At 39.6% G+C, this 23,461-nt stretch overlaps 1 protein-coding gene and 1 long non-coding RNA gene across 2 annotated transcripts in view; one reads left to right on the top strand and one right to left on the bottom strand.

The window, feature by feature from the left end:
• Nucleotides 1–23,461, top strand: part of RASGEF1A (RasGEF domain family member 1A) — a 47,370-nt gene that overhangs the window by 16,266 nt on the left and 7,643 nt on the right. Inside the window, exons 3-10 of the mRNA XM_007420744.4 lie at nt 862–990; nt 6,371–6,508; nt 11,466–11,687; nt 12,911–12,985; nt 14,346–14,438; nt 17,928–18,030; nt 20,333–20,412; nt 22,938–23,129. Coding sequence (XP_007420806.1) covers nt 862–990; nt 6,371–6,508; nt 11,466–11,687; nt 12,911–12,985; nt 14,346–14,438; nt 17,928–18,030; nt 20,333–20,412; nt 22,938–23,129 — 1,032 coding nt within the window. The remainder of the gene's footprint in view (nt 1–861; nt 991–6,370; nt 6,509–11,465; nt 11,688–12,910; nt 12,986–14,345; nt 14,439–17,927; nt 18,031–20,332; nt 20,413–22,937; nt 23,130–23,461) is intronic.
• The window catches only part of LOC148216922 (uncharacterized), a 49,299-nt gene that overhangs the window by 22,014 nt on the left and 3,824 nt on the right, over nt 1–23,461 (bottom strand). The gene's annotated exons all lie outside the window — the stretch shown is intronic.

Raw genomic sequence — 23,461 nt, 5'->3', positions numbered from 1 at the left:
AACAAAAATAAAAAACTGAAGGGTTTTTTCACGCCAAGTATGGTGACATAACTGCACAGACCCCATGCCCATTTGAAGTCCTCAGAGAATGAATGTAGAAGAAAAAAAAAGATGTGTGATTTCTGGCTGGTGGGAAGAGCGGGGAGAGACTTTCTTAATCATTAAAACATTCAGTTCAACTCTGCCTACCCCATTCTTAGATTTTCAATAAAAGCCCTACTTGAGAGCCACAAATATGGAACATCATAGAGAGACAGAATTTGTGTGAACACATCACTAGTGGCAATTTGTTAAGCCTCATTACTATAGGCTATTTATGTTTTCCTATGGCCAGCTCTGAGGCTACGTTTTTGTAGATTTGCAACAGATTTTGTCTTTAGTATGTAATGTGGGTGGCTCAGCAGAGATCCACCTTAATGAACTGTTTCACCCTGATAGAGCATTGATGTGACACTTTCCAACAGAGCATCACCTCTGCTTCAATTGATACTTCCTGGGAGTACTTTGATACAGCTTGGAGTTGTACCGTCTACATTTTTTTTGGTACTTTTGGGGATTGGATGTTTATCATAACTGATTGGTATTAATTCTGATATTTACAGTTTTGTTCTATAAGCCACTGGGGAGGATTTATAGCCCAAAAAGCAACTAAATGTGTTTGATTTCCGTTTTTTAAATGATAAAAGTTCAAGTCTCCTTCAAGTCAAGCTTGAGCCCTGGTGACTTCATAGACATATCCATTGTGGTTTTCTTGACAAGTCTTCAACTAATCTTTAGAAGTCTATCGTCAGGGTATATTTTTTCTGGGGAAAATAAATTTAAAAGTCCTTTCTATTTCTCTCTCCCATCTTTTCAATACAGAGGACATACATTTTCACCTTCCTCCTGAGCTCCCGTGTCTTCATTCATCCTCATGAGCTCTTGGCTAAAGTGGGACATCTCTGCCTTAAGCAGAAACAGCAGCTGGAGACTGGGGTTGAAGCAGACAAGGTATGTGAGTGACCAAGCTGCTCCCTGATTTCACCCATGTATTTCCTTTCCTTCCTCAGTGACATCTACATCACTAATAGTAAACAGGTCCTAGACACAGTGACATAAGTTAATGAGCACAAGTGAACTGCTGGGCCACTGGGGTCTTTTATAACCTACATTTTTATTTAATGATTGGAACCTCCCTGCCCATTGTATCTGTTAAGCTGGCATGATGTCACTGCTCTATATAAGAGCTGAATATCATAACTGTTTGGGAAACTGGAGTAAGCCAGTTTCTGTGCTAAGAGCTTGCTTACTGTTTCAGGTGTCAATTCAATGATATCAGGAGCAACACAATTCTGTCTGTGTTCCTAGAAAAAGTCTCTCTCAATTTCATCCTGCAGGTCAGCACTCAATGACTTAGATATTCTTGGACATAAGCATAAATCATTCAGGAACTGAAGGATGCAAGTTTGGTTTCTGAAATATTCTTGAGTCCACTGTAATTAGCCAACAAAAACCTGGAATAACTTTTCCAATTAATATTGGTTACAAGCCATGCACCTGAAATGTTGAACAGGTCCATCCAATATTTAGATTCTATCTCCAAAAAGTGCTTCCAAATATGTGAGAGTAGTTGGGCAACAGCCTAAAGTGTTTGTGCCTCTTCTTAACTTGGTGCACCCCCTGGAAAAGATGTGGTTACTTTAAGATGTGGCAGACGCACCACAGCATAGTTCATGCTTCAGAAGCACTTCCTGAATCAAAGAATTGCACAGACATAATGTACAGTATTTGGGGAGCAAGATGATCCATTTTAACAACTTCACATTTCTTCTCTGGGCCTATAATTATGCACATGCATAAGTGCATAATAAATAAAAATATTATAGTGTAGCACTTATACTTTCTGATTCCAGTGACACCACCACTAAATATTGTGGCCAAATGCGCCATGTCAGCAGTCAAGACGCACCATCAAATAATGTGTCCCTGATTAACATATAAAATAATATAAACATAATTAAAATATGATAATGCGTATGGATGGTATGTATGTATACCACTTAACCTTCCTTATGTCTGATTTTAAAGAGGCCACTGCATACAGCCACATTTCAGGTATCATGCAATTGGCATCAGAGTACATTTAAACTGGGCACTCTAATGGGCATCCTTTGGTAGCCAAGGGAATCACCACTTTTGGAGGATAGCACATCACACGTGTGGAACAGAATGGGTCTGGGGAAAACTCAGGGTGTTTTCTCTGTGTTTAATTGTGATCTGCCTGTTTTAGAGCTCGTGTTATAGTTTTCATTCGCTCCTCTTCTGAAAGTGGCAGGAAGCAGCGCCGTCAGTTTTCAGCAATTATGGCCAAAGGGCACCTTGAGGGCCACAAAAAGGGGGCCCAGTTTGGCCACCTACCCTCTAGGAGATTACAATAGTTGGACCAATGCTGCAGCTTCAGTGAAAAAGCCAAATCTATAAGCTGGAAAAGGAAGAGTTGTGTATTTTGTCCTTGAACACCTAGAAGGACAATGAAATAAACTCTGGTTTACTGACTGGTATTTGATCATAATAAATTGAAACTGAAAAAATTTAGGTTTCATTTCAATAAGCCAAGCAGGGTTGGTCCTAATTAGTATGTTGATGAGAGACCATCAGGACTTCCCTGGGCTGTTAAGCCAGACTACGAAGTTTAAAAACCTTCTGGAGGCAATAATAAAACATTTCCATATTATTGCTAAGAAAACTGCACAGGCACACTCACACAGTCACAATGTCTCACAGTCAACTCAAAGGAGACTTTACTTTTTAACATTTAAACCAGACCTAATCATCCTGAGCTAAGATATATTGGAGCAATGTTGGACCTTTTGGACATGCTTTCCAAGAAAGGACTAGAAACAGAGAAGCTGTGCAAAAGCTAAGGAAGAAGAGAACTGGAATATAAATTTTCATTAGCTGGAGAGAGGGAAAAACTAATTGCAAAACTTAACAGGTATATCTGATGTCTCTTCCTATTGAGACTTTGAATGTTCCTGCTGAAATGTTGAAATGGGATACAGAAAAGCCTCTTGGATTTCTCTCAGCTCTTCCAGTCCAAAAAATAAAAAAGTTCACCTTTCAAAATCTACAGGTTTCAATCAACAGCACAGTGATCTTTCCTTAATCCTGAATTTTGAAAAATCAGTAGGAATGTCAATCAAAAGCGACTAGGATGCAAAATAGTGAAGGTTTACACACACACCTCGCACAGCTATAAAATATCAGCATAAACGCTCTATAAAATCAAAGCTGGCTGATAGCGTGTGAGTAGAAACATTGGCAAGAAGTCCCATGTTGTGGTTATGTGCTAAACTATTTATCATTCCTGTATTAATGTCACCAGCAACTAGCGAAATCTCAAAGAAAATGTTCCAAATCACAAGATGGCAGATTAAAAACAAACTTTAGTGCTGTTAAAATCAACCTGGGAGGTTTTTGCTGGTTTATTTGACAAGTAGAAATCTCAGATCCCCAGCTTTATAACATATTCAGTGGGTTGTGAACCCTGCCAAAGAATGCTAAACAGAAAACAAAAAAATCCATCTTACTTAGGAAACAACCATAATATAATATTAAACTAGAATCAATATGATTGCTGAAAGAGTAGAACATTAAAACATACATGAATGGTAGCTGGGTTGCATATATCCCAGACAGTTAACATGGAGGAATCTGTTAGTATCTTCACACTTCCTGTTTGTTATACACAAACAGAATTGTTTTAAAACATTTCCTTATGGCAACTGATTTGTTACAAAATCTGGAACAAACCCCTGACTTGTTCTTAAATGTCAGGTCCCAGTTGAGAGTTTGATATATTTCAAGGCAATGTCTCCCATCATATTTACACGTAACATGAAGCTATTTTACAAATGCAAATGGATATTATTGGCTTAATATTCATCTTCCAGTCATCAAGTGCAGAAGGAACAGGTATTTCAGGTAACAACTCCTTGAACTGACCTGGATTCCAGGTGATTCCATGGACATATTTGTGTTATTTTCCTGGGAACAATCTCAGTTGCCCTTCCTTCCTTCCTTCCTTCCTTCCTTCCTTCCTTCCTTCCTTCCTTCCTTCCTTCCTTCCTTCCTTCCTCCCTCCCTCCCTCCCTCCCTCCCTCCCTCTTGCCCTCCTCCTCCTCCTCCTCCGTGGTCTAGTCTTGTGTACCCCGTCCAATCACTAATGAAGTCTGACTCTGAAAAGATTTTTTAAGATCAACCAAAATACTAGAAGCTGCATACACTGGTAGGGTGAAAGAAAGAGATAAGTACCTCTGTTTAACTTGATCCCTGGAAATTTAGGAGAAGCAAACAAGGTGATTGGACAATGTTCTACCACTCTCTCCTTCCTTACCACCCTGTAACCCTACAAAGTCCTCCATATCCAGCTGATGTTCCCTTTGTATGTTCTTACTGCCTCAGCAAAGAGGCATACAACTTTTGGGGTTTTTTAGGAGTTTTAGGTCCTTTTTTTGTTGTTGTTGTTGTTGATGTTGATGTCACCCAAAATCAAGAGCTTTGGGTGCCACAAGAAGGAAGGAGAAGCAAGCTCCCTGTAGCCACCCCCTTAGGACGAAAGGACATATAGATGAGGTTCATCCTGTTACGTGAGAGATTGGTTGAAATTTCTCAGAATTTCAATTTGGGCAATTATAAATGAAATCCCCAAGTTTCCTGTGTTTCAGCAGGAGGCAACTAACCTAGCTGAGAACACCAATCTTGTAGGCTGATTAGCTGGGATGTCTTAGGAACATCTCAATAGGTAGGATCAGTAAATCTTTTCCATACTGTTGCCAGAAAGACCACATGGATGTCTCCACAAAGTGACAAAAACCTGAGTTACGTTCGGAGTCTCACTCAAAAAACCTTTTCCCGTGAAGAATTTCATTGAATTTCACTCAATGAAGAATTTCTGGATTTTTTTTTTTAAAAAGCAGAAACGTAACTGAGGCCAAGCATTTTCTGATAGAGGAAATTCTAACAAAGCATCTTCCTTTTTCTCCTGAAGAGGAGTTGGACTGTTTGGCATCAGCTGGACTCTCTAAATTCCCAGGCAAGGGTGCAGATCACAGAAGGAACAACCCCTTTTCCTTCCCCTTTATAAGAAGAGAGAAACAGTCATGAACTTTTCAGCTGATTTGATCAGAAGGGTAAACAAAGGAAATCCCTACTCCTCACAGCTTCATTCAAAGAAATATCTCCACTCCCTCTTAGAACAAGCATTTAAGCATTTCCCATTCCCGAGAACTAGCTTTCAATTAATACTCAAACCATCCATAGTAATACAAAGAAACAGGATGAAATTATGACAACAATGGGCACTAGGAGCAATGAACAAAATGCCCTGTGAGTAAGGGCAGGGGAGGCACTATAGGAAGTCCCCACCCCCAGTACATGGTTGGCAGACTCAGTAACTAAGGAAGGGTATTTCCAGCTCTCTCCAACAATGTCCCATTGAAATCTGAGCCTCTCTGAAGGCTAATGTGCAACAAAGCTGGAGGAATTATCTCCCTCTATATTTGATTGCACAGGGCAGGCCTGTGCAGTTTTCTTCAGGCCAAGAAATTCTCCCGTCCCACCTTGGCCAACCAGTGATTGGTGTGCTGGAGAGGTCCATTCACAGGAGTATGGAATTAAGGCAAAAACTAAATTCGATTTGATCTCTTTGACATTTAAACTTAATTCACCATAAATATAATTCACATGATTGACCTCAAGCCATGCATTTAATATTGGGTTTTTTCCCCCTTCTCCAGATTAAAAACCAGAATTTTGAAGGTGTTCAAGGCCCCCAACCCAGACTGCATGTGACTGGTGCCTTTCAATCTCTGGTTTTACAAAAAATGCACAGTCGCATTTGGCAACACAGAAACTGTCACCCAGTTCAACTCAGGGACCAGTCTGATACTTGTACTGGTTTTAGAGAAGCTGAAAAACTTAAGACAGCCCCAAGGATCATTCTTCCTAGGCATGTAAAATAGCACTTAGATTTGCCAGGGCTTTTAGACATGAGCCTTTCAAATCCATACTTGGCGTGTCAGATTGAATTTCATGCGTCTTTGAGCTACAGGGTTTTCTTTTGACTCAGGGTGTTGGGAGGACGCTGTGATAAGCATTTATACATACCTACAATCTTTCTCGCTATAAACAAATTTGGAAACAAAGCTGATTTAAAAGACCGGCTTAGGCTCTAGCATGATATAAATGTAACCTTTCCTTTGTTTTAATTCTCCCTTCCTCTAATTGACGATTCAAAGATTTGGCGCTGAACAACCCCATCAAGTTACCAAAAATTCAGAGTTGGGAAGATTTCGGGTTCACTGATTAACTGCCCCATGTTCTCGTTTAGGCAAAGCTCAAGGCCTTTGCAGCGAAGATCATCCAGCTTCTGAAAGAATGGACTGAAACATTTCCGTATGACTTCCAGGATGAGAAATCTATGAAGGAGCTAAAGGAAATTGCTCACAGGATCACACAGTGTGATGAGGTAAGGAAGAAAAAAGAATGAGTGGTGAAAAAGGATTTTTAAAAATGCTCACTGCTACCAACCCATGTATTAACTTGTCAAAGCAAGAAAAATTATTGGTAGGAATAGATTTATTTCTTAGGCAGCACTGAGACAGAACAACTGCTGACCGTAATTCACCCAATACAGTTGGGACGTGGAGCACTTCGGATCTGAAGTGTCTTTATGTGCAGATCCATGTTTTCCAAAGCATTTTCCTCTTCCAAATCCAAAGCAGAGCAAAAACATAGCAAAACTAGAGGAGAAAAGCTTACCCCTCCCCTTTTCAAGAATGCTTTTTCTTTTAGCCCTGATGCACCAAATCGGCTGCCAAAGTAATATCATGTGTTTCTTTTGATAGCAACAATTTATTTATTTATGATGGGAATACAGCCCTATCTCGTGGTCTGATTTTCGCCATTCTCTTCCATTCATTTCTGGAAAGCAAACAGCCTCCCCGCGACCGCTACTTAACTCACTATTGCTGCTTTAGTGTTCATTCACTTCCAAGAGAGGAGCTCGAACTGATAATTCTAAATAGAATTTAGTTTGTGGATCCTTAATCTTCCCTTCCTAGTAGGCATCAAACAAAGAAGAAACTAGAAATGGGGAAAACAGCAGCCACAATTCAAAACAACAACACTCCCTTTAGGAGGGAAGACATTGGGGCAAGATTTTGCCAGCAATCTTTCTCTGCACACTAAGGGCTTCAGACCTTATGTGCCTCTTTGCAATTCATTAAAGCAACCCAACTTTTGGCTGCTGCTTTGAAGAATCTACTCTTTAATTTTTTTTTTTTTTTTTTGGTCCTAAGCAGATCTGCCCCAGCAGGTCAGGCGGCTTCAATGAATGTTGTGAAGCATTTTTGAAGCCTGCACCCCACTATTAAGTAATGCAAAATGTAAAGATAATAAGGACAATAAATAATAAATCATATATTTTGAGACTGGTCATAAAGTTCTAAGAGTAATTGAGTATCTGCTTATTAAAAAAAAAAAGAACAGCTGTAAAGCAGTGAGCACCTTTGATGATTAAAGGTGACACTTAACTATTAAAAGTATTGTCAGCCAGACACGTTCCAATTCGTCAGCACAGTTGTTTACTTGAATGTCACATCCTGAGGGCTAGAAGCGATGGTGAAGGTCATCCTGTTGATTATTAGAAACATGTGCGGACACATACTTTCAAAACTCGTATGCTCGAAGAAAACGCTTGTTTTCTTTTGCAGTCAGGTTTAATTTGCTGTTTTTCCAAATGTGTCTCCAGTGGGTGAGGTTACGTCTGATTAAAGAAAAGGTATCGTAAAAAGGCCCAGGGAGGTGACAATAGACAAGTGGTAGTGAAAAGCTAAGCAGGGTTGGAAGTGGTTGTGTTTGGATGGGAGACCAATAGGAGATTCTAAGATTGTAGCTTCCACTGGAAACTCAGAAGCATCCTAAAACCAAGCAGTGGAAAGCCACTTCTGTAATGTTACCAGGATTACTGTACGGACCTGTTCCTTTTTTTTATTATAATTATTATTATTTTAATAATGAACTCTATTATAAAGACAATTACATGATTTTTCTACAAAATAGAGAGCAACAGGATCATAATCACAAATTCGTTAAAAATATTTAAAATTGAAGGAGGATGTGTGTTAGGACTGTGAAGCAGCGCTTCAGATTCAAGGCAAGGTGGTGAATCCTGCCAAGATCAGAGCATCTGGCAGACGGGCGCCACCTCCACACCTCTGCAGATCCCAAAACACCTCTTTGCCTTCAACTCTGAAGCATTGCACAGCCCTAATAAGTTTGCTCAGGGTCTTGGGGCCCTGTAGAAGAACAACCGCCCACTGATATACGTAATGCCCCAGGCTTACTTCCAAAGTGGGAAAGATAAGCCATTAATCCAGGTCTCTGCACTTTTCAGGTTAAAGCCATGGGCCATTAATTCCAATGGGCCCCTCACTGATGAATGTCAAATGGCCCTCTGAAACATGCTATTCAGGCCAAAACTAAACATTAGGTCTTGCTGGCATACATCCCCCCCCAAAAAACAGTTGTTCAGGGAGTCGCAGGGACATAGATGTGAATCCTTGCTATATGGAGTAGCAGAAATACATGGAATTTAGCCCTTCAAAGCTGCAGAAAGAGGATCCGAACTGTTGAATGCTCCTGTCTGTGCACCTTTTGCAAGTGGCAAATTAGCCCAATAGGGGAAGATTTAAGATGGATCTTTCCTCTTTGAGATGATTGGGTTTTTCAATTGCTCTTTGCAGGGATAGTTTTGTTTTTATATCAGATGCTTTAGGAATGCTGTCTCTTCTCCTGCTTGCTATCTAAAACAGCACCGTATGATTTGATCCAGCCCCGTGTTGGTTCCAGCAAAACTGTCTTCTCAGCCAAAGTAGCCAACGATCGTGTGAAGCAATACATGAGTTTCCCCACTGCCACTTGCCATTCCTTTTGTGTTTAAATTTATGTGCTTGGATTGAAGGGGGGAAAAACACACATACACACACACACACACCCCAAGCAATTTTTTTAAAAGGGCTTTCTCTTATTCTAATCTTTTTTTGATGCTCTGGAAAAAAAAAATGCTGATGTGCTAACATCAGCTGGGTTTGTCCTGGAGTCCCTAGTATGACATGTTGTTGTTGTCGTTCTTCCTGCCTAAGTAAGCAAAAATACAGCATGTGCCCGAGATCTTAGGAACAAGGAAGTGTATTATTGTATCGGCTTGTTCTTTCAAGTCTCGTTCTGGGCAGAAATGCTTAACCTCAAGAAGCATTCAGACCTACGCAGGCAGGATAAAAGGGTTTACCAAGGTTCATTACCAGGTTTTTGAGATACCAATTAAGTTACACAAGGAGTTAACATCTACATCATCAAGGAGAATGTACCTTAATCCTCCTGTTACAACAATGCCGTAACTGGTTAGACCTCAGTATGAAGCTAGAGTTTATCTCCAAGATGGAAGGTGGGAAATGCCTTTCTATAGAAGAACTTAAACCAGGCTGTGTATTACACTGATAACCAGTTTGACTAGTGAAAAAAAATTAAAAATTAAGCAGCTTGATGTGGTAACTTTTCTGTCATTCCTATACAATCATACCTGGGACTGGCCAGTTCCTTGGGTGTTAACACTCAGGAAGTTAATCTCCCTTCCTAGTTATTATTGAAAGTTAACCAGGTCACAGAACAAGCTGAATATTAATGTAGTTCTGAATATTTGCTAGCAGCAGCAGTAGACTTACGATTTTCCCATCTTTAGGCTGGTATAGATATGACATACAATCTAAGAATTATATCTTGAATACCTTTGGAGTGTTGAGGGCAAAAGGAAATTGATAATGGTTCTTTTACCTGTGAATATGTACACATAAGTGTAAGAATTCTTCCTTCAGGATCCCTTTTATCCATCCTTATTGAGTAACTATATTCACATCACATTATTAACCAGGTCAGGTAAAGCCTTAGCAGATACAGGCATGCAACATGCAGAACCTAACTAGAGGTAATCTTGGTAAGCATTTTTCTGCTAACTGTGATATGCAAACCTAGTCTGTTGGGTTAGTTTTTTGTGCAAGCTGTTGTGTGAACTCAGAACATAGGTTAAATTGGGTAACCAGATTAAAAATGTCACATGAATGCTGCCGTCTTGCACCTTAGCAGTGTAATATAAAGAAAAAAAATTAAGGCAGGAATGCCCATATTCAGTGCAAATGTTGCATCCCATATTAAGTCTCTAGTTTTAGCTTAATATTCTTGCAAACACAAATTGTAAAAGAAACTCCAGTTTTCTGAGAAATAAGGCCCACTGATTTCAGCCTAGCTGATTTCAAGTAAGGAAGTTTAAGACTGGTGTGGTCTTAAGTATAGGGGGAGAGGGAAAGTCACAGACACTTCTCTCCCTCTGAACTCTATGAATGAAATGGAACCTCAACTTGAACGTTTGAGATCATGCAGAGAGATCCAATGCATGTTCAGTTGTGCATGCACGGGCTCCATTTCAACTTTCAAGTCAACAGGTCACTCTTTTACTTCAAAATATTAACAAAATATGCATTACCTGCTTCAGATCACCCCTAAAAGACTCCTTCAAAAAAGCTCAGCTCCTGAGGACTATCTGGATTGTTTTCCTTGGCAGCAATAAAATATAGAGAGGCTTTCCTGCTGCCTCCTTCCAGAGAGGGGTTTTGTTTTTTCACTTTCCAAAGTAGCCGACTACCCCTGGGATTTCCCCATGCTCTTCCATCCATCTGGAGAGAGGCTCGAGTTTTCTGCTGTAAGTCCTACATTTTCTCTGTTCCACACACCTTGCCAGACCGTCAAAGAAGAGCATTGATCGATTGATTTGATTTGATTTGTATAGCTGCCATTTCACCTAAATGATTCTGAGCAGCTCACAACAGCTAAAACAAACCGTTAAAGCAACAATCCAATAAAAACAAGTTAAAGACCAATATACAAGCAATTTAAAACAAAAATAACCATGGTCAACAGCCAAAGTTCATCTTTGCATCAAGCTCAACAAAGCTATCGTAAAAGCAAATTTAGCAAATTCATGGCCAGCTGCAGAACCACTCTGCAGCCTTCTTGAAGTTGGTTAAGTATTACATCCTTCCTTGTGTGATAATGAAGCCCTATTGCTATGTGCTCTGAAAAGAGAAACTTCAGCTATAAATATAACGCAGCACTATGACTTAGTTAGGGGAGGATGCAAGCAGTAATTCTGAAGTCCTTGAACATTTCTCAGCTATGAGAACCCATAGGTGCGTGGTGGTGGCCTTCATTCACCAGAAAACCCTAAGCAAATTTGACAGGGGGAAAAAAAAAAAAGCTTGCTAGACGTTGAATTCTAGACTCTGCATCTGCAATTTTTAAGCATTCTTCTGCCTAGGAATAATTTACCTGTTCTCAGTCAACAAGAAAAACTATTCTGTTTCATGGGTTAGGAAAATGGAACAGTCAAGAAGATCATCAGCCAGATGACGCAGGATCTGCTGATGGCCCTCGCTGCCCGCAATCAGTACCAAGAGATCCGAGAGAAGTTTCGCCAACCTGTGACTGACAAAGGCACGATCCTTAAAACTAAGCCACAATCGTCACAAAAGGACATTCTGAGTGTTTGTGGTGACCCACTGGTCCTTGCACAGCAGCTAACGCACATTGAACTGGTGAGTGAGCTCTGGCTTGTCCTTTCTTGTTTAATGATGTTGCAAGTGCGCACCTGCCAAATTTTCAGATTCGAGACCAGCTGTTTTAGAAAGACTATTCAAAGAGGAGAGGAAGAGGGCACAAGTGCAGATGACGACTTTGCCAGAACTAAAAATACCAAAAGTGTATTTATGTAACTTGTCACTTTCCATCTCTTTCCATCTCAAACATTTGTAGTATGAAAAAAAGCTAAGCCAATGCAAGTAAAAAATGCCAGGTTTTAAATAATGTGTTGCTCCATGTTCATATAGTTGCATATTTTTACTTTGCTAATATTTTCTGCCGCTCTAGCATAGGTGTTGGGCTGATTTACCATACTTTTTTTTTAATATGCTACAAGTAATTTCAATAGGTGCAAACCATCTCGCAGGGTTTCCTGTGAACACAGTTATCAAAGAATCATAAATACAACTTCAAGTTATTTTAGAGGCTAGAAGAACTTCAAAACTATGAGACTCCCTTAACATGGCATGGAAACATATTATAAAACAAAGAATCCCAAATTGTACCCAACCCTAATCCTCCAGATCAATTTTACCTACTTTAGGTAACATCCCTAGCCAATATGGTCTTCTACCCTTATCCAGGGATAGGCAAGGCTTATCTAGATAACGAACCCTTTGTAGCTTTTTCAGCAATCTTGTTAAGTTTCAGGCAACGGTTATTTATCTATGCTTCCGTCTATTTGCATCCTTCAGCCTGGATAGAATGATTAACCTACTTCCTAGAATTTTAAAGAGGTTGTGGTTTTAAATGTGTTTTACATGTTTATTTTATTGTTGTATTTTTAAAATTTGTACTTCATTTAAAATACTTCATTTTTAACTGCAGCTCCATTAAAATTAAACAGTTGAATTTAGCCCCGCTGGTTAAAAAGAAGAAAAATATTAAAACCTTCAGGATATCAATCATATCAGTAAATTAAAATAAAATAAATAAAATTGCCCCATTCCACAGCACAGAATAGAGGTTATAGAAGAACGAACATTCACTGGATGATTGACAAAAACCGCATGAAGGATTTTCTCCTTCACCAAGTCCAAGGTTTCTGTCAGAGAACTGAAATAAGTTAATAACTAATAATGAATTTTAATTAAGAACTGGACCGAAAAGCACACCTATTAACCTTGCCTTAGTTTCTTCTTTATGTAATTGTAATCTTGATCATCTTTTCTGTGTTTAGGAGAGAGTAAGCAACATTTATCCAGAAGACCTCATGCAAATAGTCAGCCACATGGACTCCCTGGATAACCACAAGGTGGGTTATAAAATTTGAATGAAGCAGACATGGGAAATAGAAAGATTAACCAGCTAAATAGCATGGGAGACTTACATATGAATGGTGACAAAGGCCAGCTCATGAGGGCCACGTGGCATGCAATTTGTTCTATTGAGAGTGGAATATTACAGTCGTAGTTAATGGTTCCAAGGACATAGACACTTAGTTCAATGATTTGGGGGCATCTGTTTCTATTAAACAAGCTACCCTATTGATAAAAGTTCTATCTTTGCTTCCTGAGAGATAAGGAAGTATAAATACATTGTTCTTCTTGCCAGTTGAGACATCCAGGACATTCTAACTATAATCCAGGCTTAACAGCAAAACATGCTACTCTCCTTCTTTTGGACCATGCTTAATGCAGCTTATACATTGCTAGATATCCCCATAGTCTTATTTATGAGCAGGGAGTCCTTATGTGTGGCAGGGAGAAGACGTAGCAGGCAATTTACGTAACAGTTTTTTTCCTGCAATTTAGCAATTACAAAATCCAGACGCCAAGTAATTCTCCTGGGATGTCATATCAGATTGGGAGATTAAATGTCATAATTCACAGAAGAGCTACTTACCTTGAATTGTATTCTCCAAAGACTCTGGGAAAGAAGCACTTTATAATGCTACATGTTTAGCCTTGCTTCAAGGGTAAAATCAACTCTTATCTCAGGAAGGGAGGAAATGCATAGTCTAGGCAAGAACAACTAATTTTAGATTTCAGCTCTACATCCATTATACGAGTAGCAGAGTTTATGCAATGAATCTTTCATCTTTTCTTTTAAATCTGGAAAGCAGTGAGACAATTCCTTCCTCCTTGCACAATGATAATGCTCAGATACACTTGCCCCTTTGAGAACGTTTACGTGAAATTTTCCAAATCAGGGTTTATACTAAGAGTTCAGAATTGTATAAAGAGGGGCAGGGTTTGTTTTTTTAGTGGTGACAAGTTTGGTTAGTAAAAGCGTTCCATAAAATTGGGATATGTTTGTATTCTTACATGCCTCACTACTCCGAATATGCCATTCTTTGTTAAAAGGGTGACATCACATCTTACATGTGCCAAAAATTGAGAAATAATGTTTTTTCTAGTTGGACTGAACACTTTCAACCAAATTACCAAAAAAATACATGAGGTGGCCATTTAAACTGGGAGAATCCTATCACAGCTTCACACTCTCGAGATCTCCTAAAAGCAGTTTTCTTCTTAGAAGACACCCATCTTTATTTTTGAAAGAAACTAAAAATAAATCCAAGCTGGATTTACTTGTGTAGAAGTGCTGATGACTTACTGGAAGCAGCGTCATCCTTTTGACTCAGGCCTAACAGCAGGTGTTTAATTTTTCAGTGCCGAAGTGATGTTACCAAGACCTACAATCTTGAGGCCTACGATAATTGGTTTAACTGCCTCAGTATGTTGGTGGCAACAGAGATTTGTAAGGCAAGTATCCACAGGAGAAAGGAACTGGGTCATGGATGTGCTACTCACCAGTTCAGTGTCTCTGTTTTGAGGGTAATTGGTTCCAAAGTTAGCAGAACATTTTGTTGACCTTAAATCTGCTTTTCTTACTTCATTTTGCTGTGCTGTTCCCTGGGTTACTTAGACCTGATTCATGCTGGAGAGTTGAGGCATGGTTTGCCTGTTTTCCAAGCAGCAAGTTTCAGCTTCATTGCTATTATCATACACTGCTTCAATATTGCATGAGGTTGGAGCAGTGCAATACCGTGTAATATTAGTGCAAGAAAGGGTGACCTTTAAATTACATGCAATGGGGGAATTTGCTCTTCCCATCCCCTGCGATTGGGCTGCCAAAATTTGGAATTTCAGTGGCATGATTTTCTTTCTCCTTCAAAAGTAAGAGTCTTCAAAAGGCAAAAACCTCTAGAAAAAAGCCACAAATTGCAGTTCCAAAACGTGGCCATTTGGGTGCCAAGAATCAGTTACAAAACGCTGAGCTATATTTGCTATTTTGTGAGAATAGAATGGGAACAGAAGTACCTTGCCTGTCATAAGTCTTCTGCTCTCAATTCCATCCTTAAGCACCCACAAATCATACAAAAAAAGAAACAAACAAAAACCCTAAGAAAGCCTCTTTCTCGTGATATCATCCAGTTACTTTGAAAGGTCAAAAGGAATAGTTATAATACTCTGATCTCTCAAACATTGCTTATTCTGATGTAGTACAATACCATGAAGCTATGTGAAGGAGAAGAACCCATTTTGGGTACTAGATAAAAGTATCAGGCTGGAAACTGGGAGACTGAAAGTTGTAGTCCTGCCGAAGACATGAAGCTGCATGCAACCAGTTGGGTGACTTTGGGTTGGGTGATGTTGGGCCAGCGATCAGGAGTCAAGACTGACGTGAAGCCCCCCACCCCCCCCCAAAAAAATAGATTTAAAAAAACACTGAAGACAGGGGGGAAATGTGTGGTTCAAGTCCAGCTTGGGTTATGGAGTCCACACAAGCCAGAATGCAACTCTATCCAGAGGGTGTCTGATCATGTGAACCACCGTAGCCCTGAGACAAGCTACTAGGAAGAAGGTACAATATTCGAGAACAGAGTGCTATAGTTCCCATAGCTGCCATAAAGCTTATTTTGCTAAAGCTGCTTGCAAAGATCAACTTTAAAAATAGTTTTTCAATATTTTTGAATCGCCTGTGCCTCTTTCCAAGCTCTGTACAATAAACAGAAGTGGAAGAGCCATTAGGACCTGCTCTTCCCCCAGTCAATTATTGTGCCTTGATATTATGGTCTGTTATGGTGCATTGATATGATTATTGCAGAGTTTTGTTTTGCATTTTGTTGACAGAGGTTTTGTTATTATTTGTGTGTGTGTGTTGTTGTTAGCTGCCCAGAGTAAAATAAGTAGCCACACAAATTCTTCAAATAAATATTGTGTCTATGGGGAACAGGCATCGAGACGCTTAGCATGTCCAACTAATTCCTGCTGTAGCTTGAACAGCTTTATTAAAATGATGAAAACCTGATCTAGAGAATATTACAAATACTTTTTAAAAAATGGGTCTTCTCTGTAAAAATAATGATTAAAAAAAAATAGATCAACACCAAAACCATCTGGGATTTCTAACCCATGTCAACAACTGATAGGAAAATGAAAAGCCATAGCAACAGATCAGTATAGAAACCATTTGATCAGGGGAGGAACAAGCCAGTGAAAACAGCTGGCGTGTCTTTTGTTTCCAAAAACTGTTAAATAGAATCATGCAATGGAACCCTTATTTATAGAAAGCGATACCTTGGGGAACTCTACTATATAAGCAAATTTCTTTCCTAGAAATCTATCAGAGCAGAGCAAGGCATCTTAGCATAACCTCCTCTCGTAGACAGTTCTGCAGAAAATGTAAGCAAGCTCTTAAAAGCCAAACCAGCAACAATCCACTATCAATAAAAGTAATGAAGAAATATAGCAAGGAATTCCATTGGGAAGTTAGAGAGAGTGCAACCCCGGTGACCGTCCTGGACCTATTGACAGCTTTCAATAATACCGAGCATGAAATTTTCCCCCAGAGGTTCTCCAAACTTAGTGCAGGTGGAACATCCTCAAAACAATTCCATTCACACAAAGATGCCCATCTCCAGGACATGGTACTAGAGGGGATTGCAAGACTCTTGTTCCTTTTTCTCCCCACGAATGGGTTAGGATAAGGGTCATTGATAGAGGGCTGACAGTTACCTCTGTGAATTTATGTACCCATGCCATAATCACAAGGATATCACACCTACCGATTACATCCGCAGTGGGCAAAAACACTTTGGATGTGAGATTTTAACTCTAGTGGCAAGCAAAAAAAGGAACAAGAATCAGTTTCATGGAAATTCACTGGCCTCAGTTTTATCCCCTGTACTTTTCAACATCTACATGGAACCACTGAGGGAGATCACTATGAAATTCACAGTGAGATGTCATCAGCAGGACACACAGCTTTCTTGTTCCTTGCTCCTTTGGAACTAGACGAGGCAGTAGAGTTTTGCTTCACTCTAACACCTACCACTCAGGCCGCAATCTTAAAAAAACAAAATAGCAGAGAAAATCAAGCGCTTGTTGTAGATATCCAGGCATCATGTATATCATTTTGATTGTCTCTGGATATCAGACAGCCAAAATGGTCAGAATTCATTGCCTGACTTTTGGCTCGCTCTCAGCTAATTGCACATAGCTTCCTTGCCCATATTTAATGCAGAAAAAAAATCTAGGTATATTAAAGGATAATTGTCATTGTTGACCTAACAGCATTGTTGGGAGGAAATATCATCTTGAGGTCCTTGCGGGATTCATGAGATAAAGTATGTAATCAGGAGATAATCCAAACCTAAATTCAACAGCAGCTGTAATTAAGGAGAATCAAATCAGCTTTTAAGCTTATTGGTCTCATTTATTTGCATATTTGAAGCAAGTAATGCTTTGTTTTAGGGTAGAATATATTCTATATCAAGTATGACACTTAAAAAGTTGGATTATGGCTCCTTGGTGTCATAATGAAACACTATAGGATCAAAACAATCTTCTCTTTTTAGAAGAAATTCTATTCAGGACAATGTACTTGGCAATTTCTATCTTGAAGGATAGAATATTTAAATACTTTCAGTATTTAGCTCACCAGAGACATTTTTCATGCATTCCTTGTCCTGATTAGAAGGAAATTATTTAAATTCTTGCTAGTTCATAAGTACTTCTTAAGACCTTGAATACCTAAAGCAGGGGATCACTAGCATCTAACAACTCAACATGCAGCGATCTAAAAGGCAGAGGAGGAGGAACTTGACTTACAGCAGAAGCCTAAAGATTTCCATGAAAAAAGAAATCCATCCTGTGGATTTCCCAACAAATACTTTGGCTCTGAATTAGATTAATATTTCTGTTGCATTGGTATGGTTCCCCTCATTTAATGTCCTTTTAATGTTTCAGGTTGTGAAGAAAAAGCAGCGAACAAGAATCGTAGAATTTTTCATTGATGTGGCAAGAGAGTGCTTCAACATTGGGAATTTCAACTCCATGATGGCCATTATTTGTGAGTAAGGTGTCTGTAAGAGCAGTGTGTGTGACAGCATCAATAAAATGGGAGTTGAGTAGATAAAAATCTTTCCCTGAGAGTGCAAGTTGCTAGTTAGCACATCAGCATGACCTCTTACTGAAAGAACATCTCCAAGTAAGCCATCTTGAGAAGGCAGGAGATAAAAAAGAGAGAGATGAGCAAGGAAAACAACAGTAGTTTATTAGGAGTCTACTGCTAAGATAGAAGTAATAGTAATCCTGCAGACTGCCAGATTCCCTGGCTAACTGTTAGGATTAACAACTCCCATTAAACTCAATCCTGGAGTCTCCCATCCACCCCAAAACTCAGAAAAATTGTACACGTGGCACACTTGTACATGTGAGGATGTATGTAAAAAGGGGGGGGGAGCTTGGACAAAATGATATCAAATTAATTATATTAATATAATAATCAAATTAATGACTGGTTAATATTGCCTGTACAGTAAAGGTCTGCATCTGTAACATTAACTGATCCCATCTGCGTTTGTATACACACACACCAACCATTCTCTCTCACGCAAACATACACGTTCACATACCCAGAGAGACTGGAAACCTGTGCTCTGTACTTTGTTGCAAGTCCCATTTACCCCCACATAAGCAGGTAGAAATTACTGCTATGTTGGGGGTAGATCTTTCTAACGTTTGCATGTCAACAGGTTGGGAAACGGGAAGAGGTCCTTGGGGTGCTGAACCTATCAGAATGCTATATACAGTCCACCTTCCTTTCAGGTTCTGAGAGAGAGAGATGTTACATCAAGTCACGCCCATGTGTGTGAAATTTTACATGGTTTCTGCCCTCCCTCTTGGAGTGGGGAAGGGGAAATTTCTCTATTTTATATCTGGCGTGGTTACACTGACCACCAGGAGGCAGTACATGGCCGGTTTCATCTGTACGAGGCACGCCACATGTCCATCGCCAGATCTTGCTCTATGGATTCAAACCTTCTATCAGTTTGGGGTCCTGACTGGCTTTCAACGTGCAACGAGGACAAGGTTCCAAATATAAGGAAGCCTATCTAGGTTTACTCTGTAGTAGATTCCACTGAATTATGTGCCTCTTACTCCCAAGCAAATATGGTTTAGGTCAATCTCCTTACTAACCTTGTAAATATACCACCTGGAGTCCTAGTGACTTAAAATTCAAATTGCTCCTTAGTTTTAAAGCACCTAAGGTTCTAACAAACTGGATCAAATGGATTGTAAAATCACACTTTCTTCTGCCAAAGGCATTCCTCCCTAGATGCCTTAGCCATGATTTCTTATATAAGCCCTAGGATAAATCTAATGAGCTTCCTCTTTCAACCAGTATCCTTCCCCAGGGTTAGACTCCTGCTTAAATGAAGAACTTCATTTATGCCTACAGTGAGGAAATGAAGCCTCCAGAAGTTAATTTCTTCTCTTAGTGACAGGGGAGGAGGAAGAACCAAGTGGAAAAGCAATTGTCAGTCAAAGCTGGGAATTTCAGGCTGTTTTTAAAGACTTTTAAAAGTTAAAAGAAATATCTCTCGGTTGTATTAACCAGGCAGCATGATACAACTGATGTATCAGCTTCTTATTTGTGTTGCATGTGCCAAGTTAGTTCTTTTTTACTGATTATCTGTATGCAAATATTTTTCCAATAACTCATTTGCGTTGAGAGTTCCCACTAACTGTGTTGGGAGCAAAAACAAACAGTTCTTTATCTCAGTTGAGCTGCGTGTTTAGAACAAGCCCTTTATTTCTTGCACACTGAGCCCTGCTCAACTGTCCGTGTGTGTACAAAGCCCTTGGTTCCTCATAGTTGTAAGCTGAGTTGGGAGGAAAGGGGGACATTGCTCAAACAGTTCAGAGATAAAGTTATTCTCAGTGTAAAACAGATGATGGTGCATACAGCCAAGGAGGAAAACACTGGCCCAGGAAGACCCCGTTAGGTGGGAAAGCACTAGATTTATGGAAAACTCTAAGGAAGCCTGGGGCATCAGCTTGGAAAAGATTCATTTTGCTAGAATGCTGTGGCATTGCAATGCTTAACGCAGTCAAGGTGGATTGGGAGGAACGCAGACTGAAGCAGCAAGGTGTGAGTGGATTGAGAACATATAATCCCTTTGCTTCTGAAGGTTTCATATGCTTAGGACAGCCCACCTATCTGCAGAAGCCTCCCTTTGACATGAGTCAAAAGAGTACTGAGTGAAGTTTTATGAAAGATCACTATTGCTAGAAGAACATTTGAAATGCATGCCGCGATATTGCAAATTATTTGCATTAAAAAATCCTTTTTTTCTTCTTCTCTGCAGCTGGCATGAATTTGAGTCCTGTAGCCCGGCTAAAGAAAACATGGTCCAAAGTAAAAACAGCAAAATTTGATGTTTTAGAGGTAAATGTTTCAGACCTTGCCACATCCTATCAAAATTTTCTACTCCAGGGATTCATTTCATTAAAAAAAAACAATGACAAGCCCTAATGTAGCACCACAAACGCTTAAGAAGGGGCTTAACTACTACTCCCTGCTCATAGTTAAGGATAGGGGCAGAGCAAGTAGGAAACAGTAATGAATATCCCCCTCTTCCCAAATCTTAAAATCAATCCAATTTCAATCAAGCAGGCTTTAAGAATTTCCCCAGTCATCATCAGACATTCAAGCAGGTTTGCACTGATTGGCTAACACACCGCAAGATTGAAAAGAAAGCAGCCTGTCTTTCTGAGTAAGTTTAATGGCAGCACTTCGTTTCCTTAACTTTCTGTGAATGGGGGGAGGAAAACCTTCCATGTCATGCTGGAATGACCCTCCGCCCACCTGTAACAATTGTCCATACCGGATGGAGCTGATAGGCGTTGAAGGACAGTGGGATGACCACCTACATTGCCTTTCTTTCCCTTGCCCTTCTTCATCCCTCATTCACGTCTGCCACCTGGTGGAGAATTATAATCAGGATTCAAGAAAAGCAAGTCATCTCAGACAAAACTAAAAATAAAAGGAGTAGTAACAGTATTATTATGGTTGGTCACACAGTCAGCCAGATGTTTAGACTGGATTTGGCATTTTTGTCCACCTATCGAGTCCTTCCCAAGAACCTGGGACAGGCAGATGTTATTGCTGGATGGCGTTAAAGGTATCAGGATGGAAGCTGTTCCAAGTAAAGCTGCCTTTTGCAATGGGCTGATGTTGTTGTTGTTGTTGTTGTTGCACCACCACAAGGGCTAACACAAACAGGAATCAAAAAACTGATTTTTCAAATAGTTTTAGCATCGTGCACACTCCCCACTCCCCATTGTGTCAAAAGGTAGAAATGTTCACCAGCAAAGAATGGTCATCTGATTAGATGGCATTACTCAATGCAATGACAGATGTGGGAAGCAGTACCCTCAGTTTTAAAGAAGGTTGTTTGATTTTCATGATTACAGCTACCAAATCCAGGCTGCAAATAGAGGGCAGAAAAGGGTCCCCCCCCCCCCCAGTTCCCAAAACACACACACACGCACAAAACCATTGCCCCAATTCAATAAGTTGGTGCATCACGGCCAAGTGGCAGTGATAATAGCAGGTTACAATCTGATCTCAGGTCTTTGATGTTGATGGGCTTGGGCAGGTGGTGTTGGAATGAAGGATTTCTCTTCCTCTACTGAAACAAGTCCTCCTGCCCCTCCCTTTATGTTCCTAAGTATGGTTAAAGTTAAGCCTGTGTCAACCAACATAGTTAAGCCTAGTATCATAAGCATTGTAAAGCTAGGAAGCAATGAAGTCTAGGAACATCTGAAGGATGGAAGTGTAGGAAGAGAGGAATTTAACTATTATTCTGTTGAATAAGCCAGAGCCTCAGATTAGCTTAAAGCAAAACAATCATTATGCATTAGTACATTCCTTTCCAAGAACAGAAATGTACAGTATACATAATTTTCACATCATCTTAGTGCAAAGCTCTTCAAGAGAAACAGTTCGCGCGCACCAACTCTTACATAATAGTAAATTGAGGAATATGCATGAAAGTGAATAGCTGCCTAAACATTTTTTCTATCTCAGTTTTTGAAACAAATACAAATTTGTGCAGCACCTAGCAGACATAGAAGTTGCAAAGACCTGCCCACTGTCCTTTGGTCCCTGAGAAAAGAGAGACCGTAGCTATAGGAGAATTCCCAGCATGATAAAGATTTAGGGGTACATTATGTAAGCAGCCAGCTGCAAGCTTCCATATTGTCATTGAAGAGACTCTTATCATTCTGTCACAGAAAGATTGTAAGGGAGGAAAAAAAATCAGAAAGTCTCCACCTAACACATGTGGCGATATATTGGGTCTAAATTAAAAATAGCCCAGTTGTTGGAGTTCTTGCAACCCCCATGACATCCATCTCAGTAAATCTTGCTAGAGAGAAGAATCACTTTCAGTGTTAGGCAGCTGCCAAAACATCTTAGAGTAATACACTTTCCTTTCAAAGGAGTTCTGCAGGGATTGTATCATTTTCACATCTTATAAGTACAGGGAGTCCCCAGTTTAAGAACGAGTTTTGTTCCCAAGGTCTGTCCTTAAGTCGAATTTGTACATAAGCCAGAACAGAATTATTATATAATACTGTATAAGCAGTACTCTGTAATGAACTTGAACTATTGTTTATTTAACTCGAACCATTGTGTATTTAACCTGATTTTTGCTACAGTAGGCTCCATTCTTAACTATGAGTCGTCCCTAAACTACGGTCATCATCCTTAAATCAGGCGTTCTTAACTCAGGGACTACCTGAAATAGGATGTCTCTAAATCTCTAATCCAGAGAAGTTGGGTCCCCCAGTAAATATGGTAGCTTGCAGCCTCCTGATTTTTGTAACTTGATTCAAACAAATGATGTAATGATTTACACTCAAGTGTCTCCTAACAAGCAATTGCTTCTTCTTCTTCTTTGAAAACAGCATCACATGGATCCATCAAGTAACTTTTGTAATTATCGGACTGCCCTTCAAGGCGCAGCACAAAGATCTCAGACGGCACACAGCAGCCGGGAGAAGATTGTCATCCCTGTTTTCAATCTTTTCATTAAAGATATCTACTTCCTGCATAAGATACACACCAATCACTTGCCAAATGGACAGATCAACTTCAAGGTAAGTAACATTTTGCAATGTACAATAAAAACACAGCAAGCAATAAATGTGATGAATATTGCAACTTTTAGAAGTGTCCAGCCAAAAGAAAAAAATACTGTCTTACCTAAAACGAGTTGCCAGTTCACTACTTTTATACTCGTTTTGTTTGCATTTCTATCCTCAAGGATATGTTTATCTCAGTTAAGCCTCAATGCTACATGTTTTAATTGCAGCACTTAGAATTGCGCTGTATATTTCAATGGACGCATATCAGTAGTTAAAAATTAAGATCTTTGCTGTACCCATGTACTTTGAACAGAACGTATATTTCAGCTTTATTTATGCAGAAA

This window comes from Python bivittatus, unplaced genomic scaffold (assembly GCF_059951505.1).
Source record: "Python bivittatus isolate LINGU-HERP-01145 unplaced genomic scaffold, Pbiv_v1 ctg000050_np1212, whole genome shotgun sequence".
Taxonomy (NCBI): domain Eukaryota; kingdom Metazoa; phylum Chordata; class Lepidosauria; order Squamata; family Pythonidae; genus Python; species Python bivittatus.
This window is presented reverse-complemented; position numbering and strand designations above follow the sequence as displayed.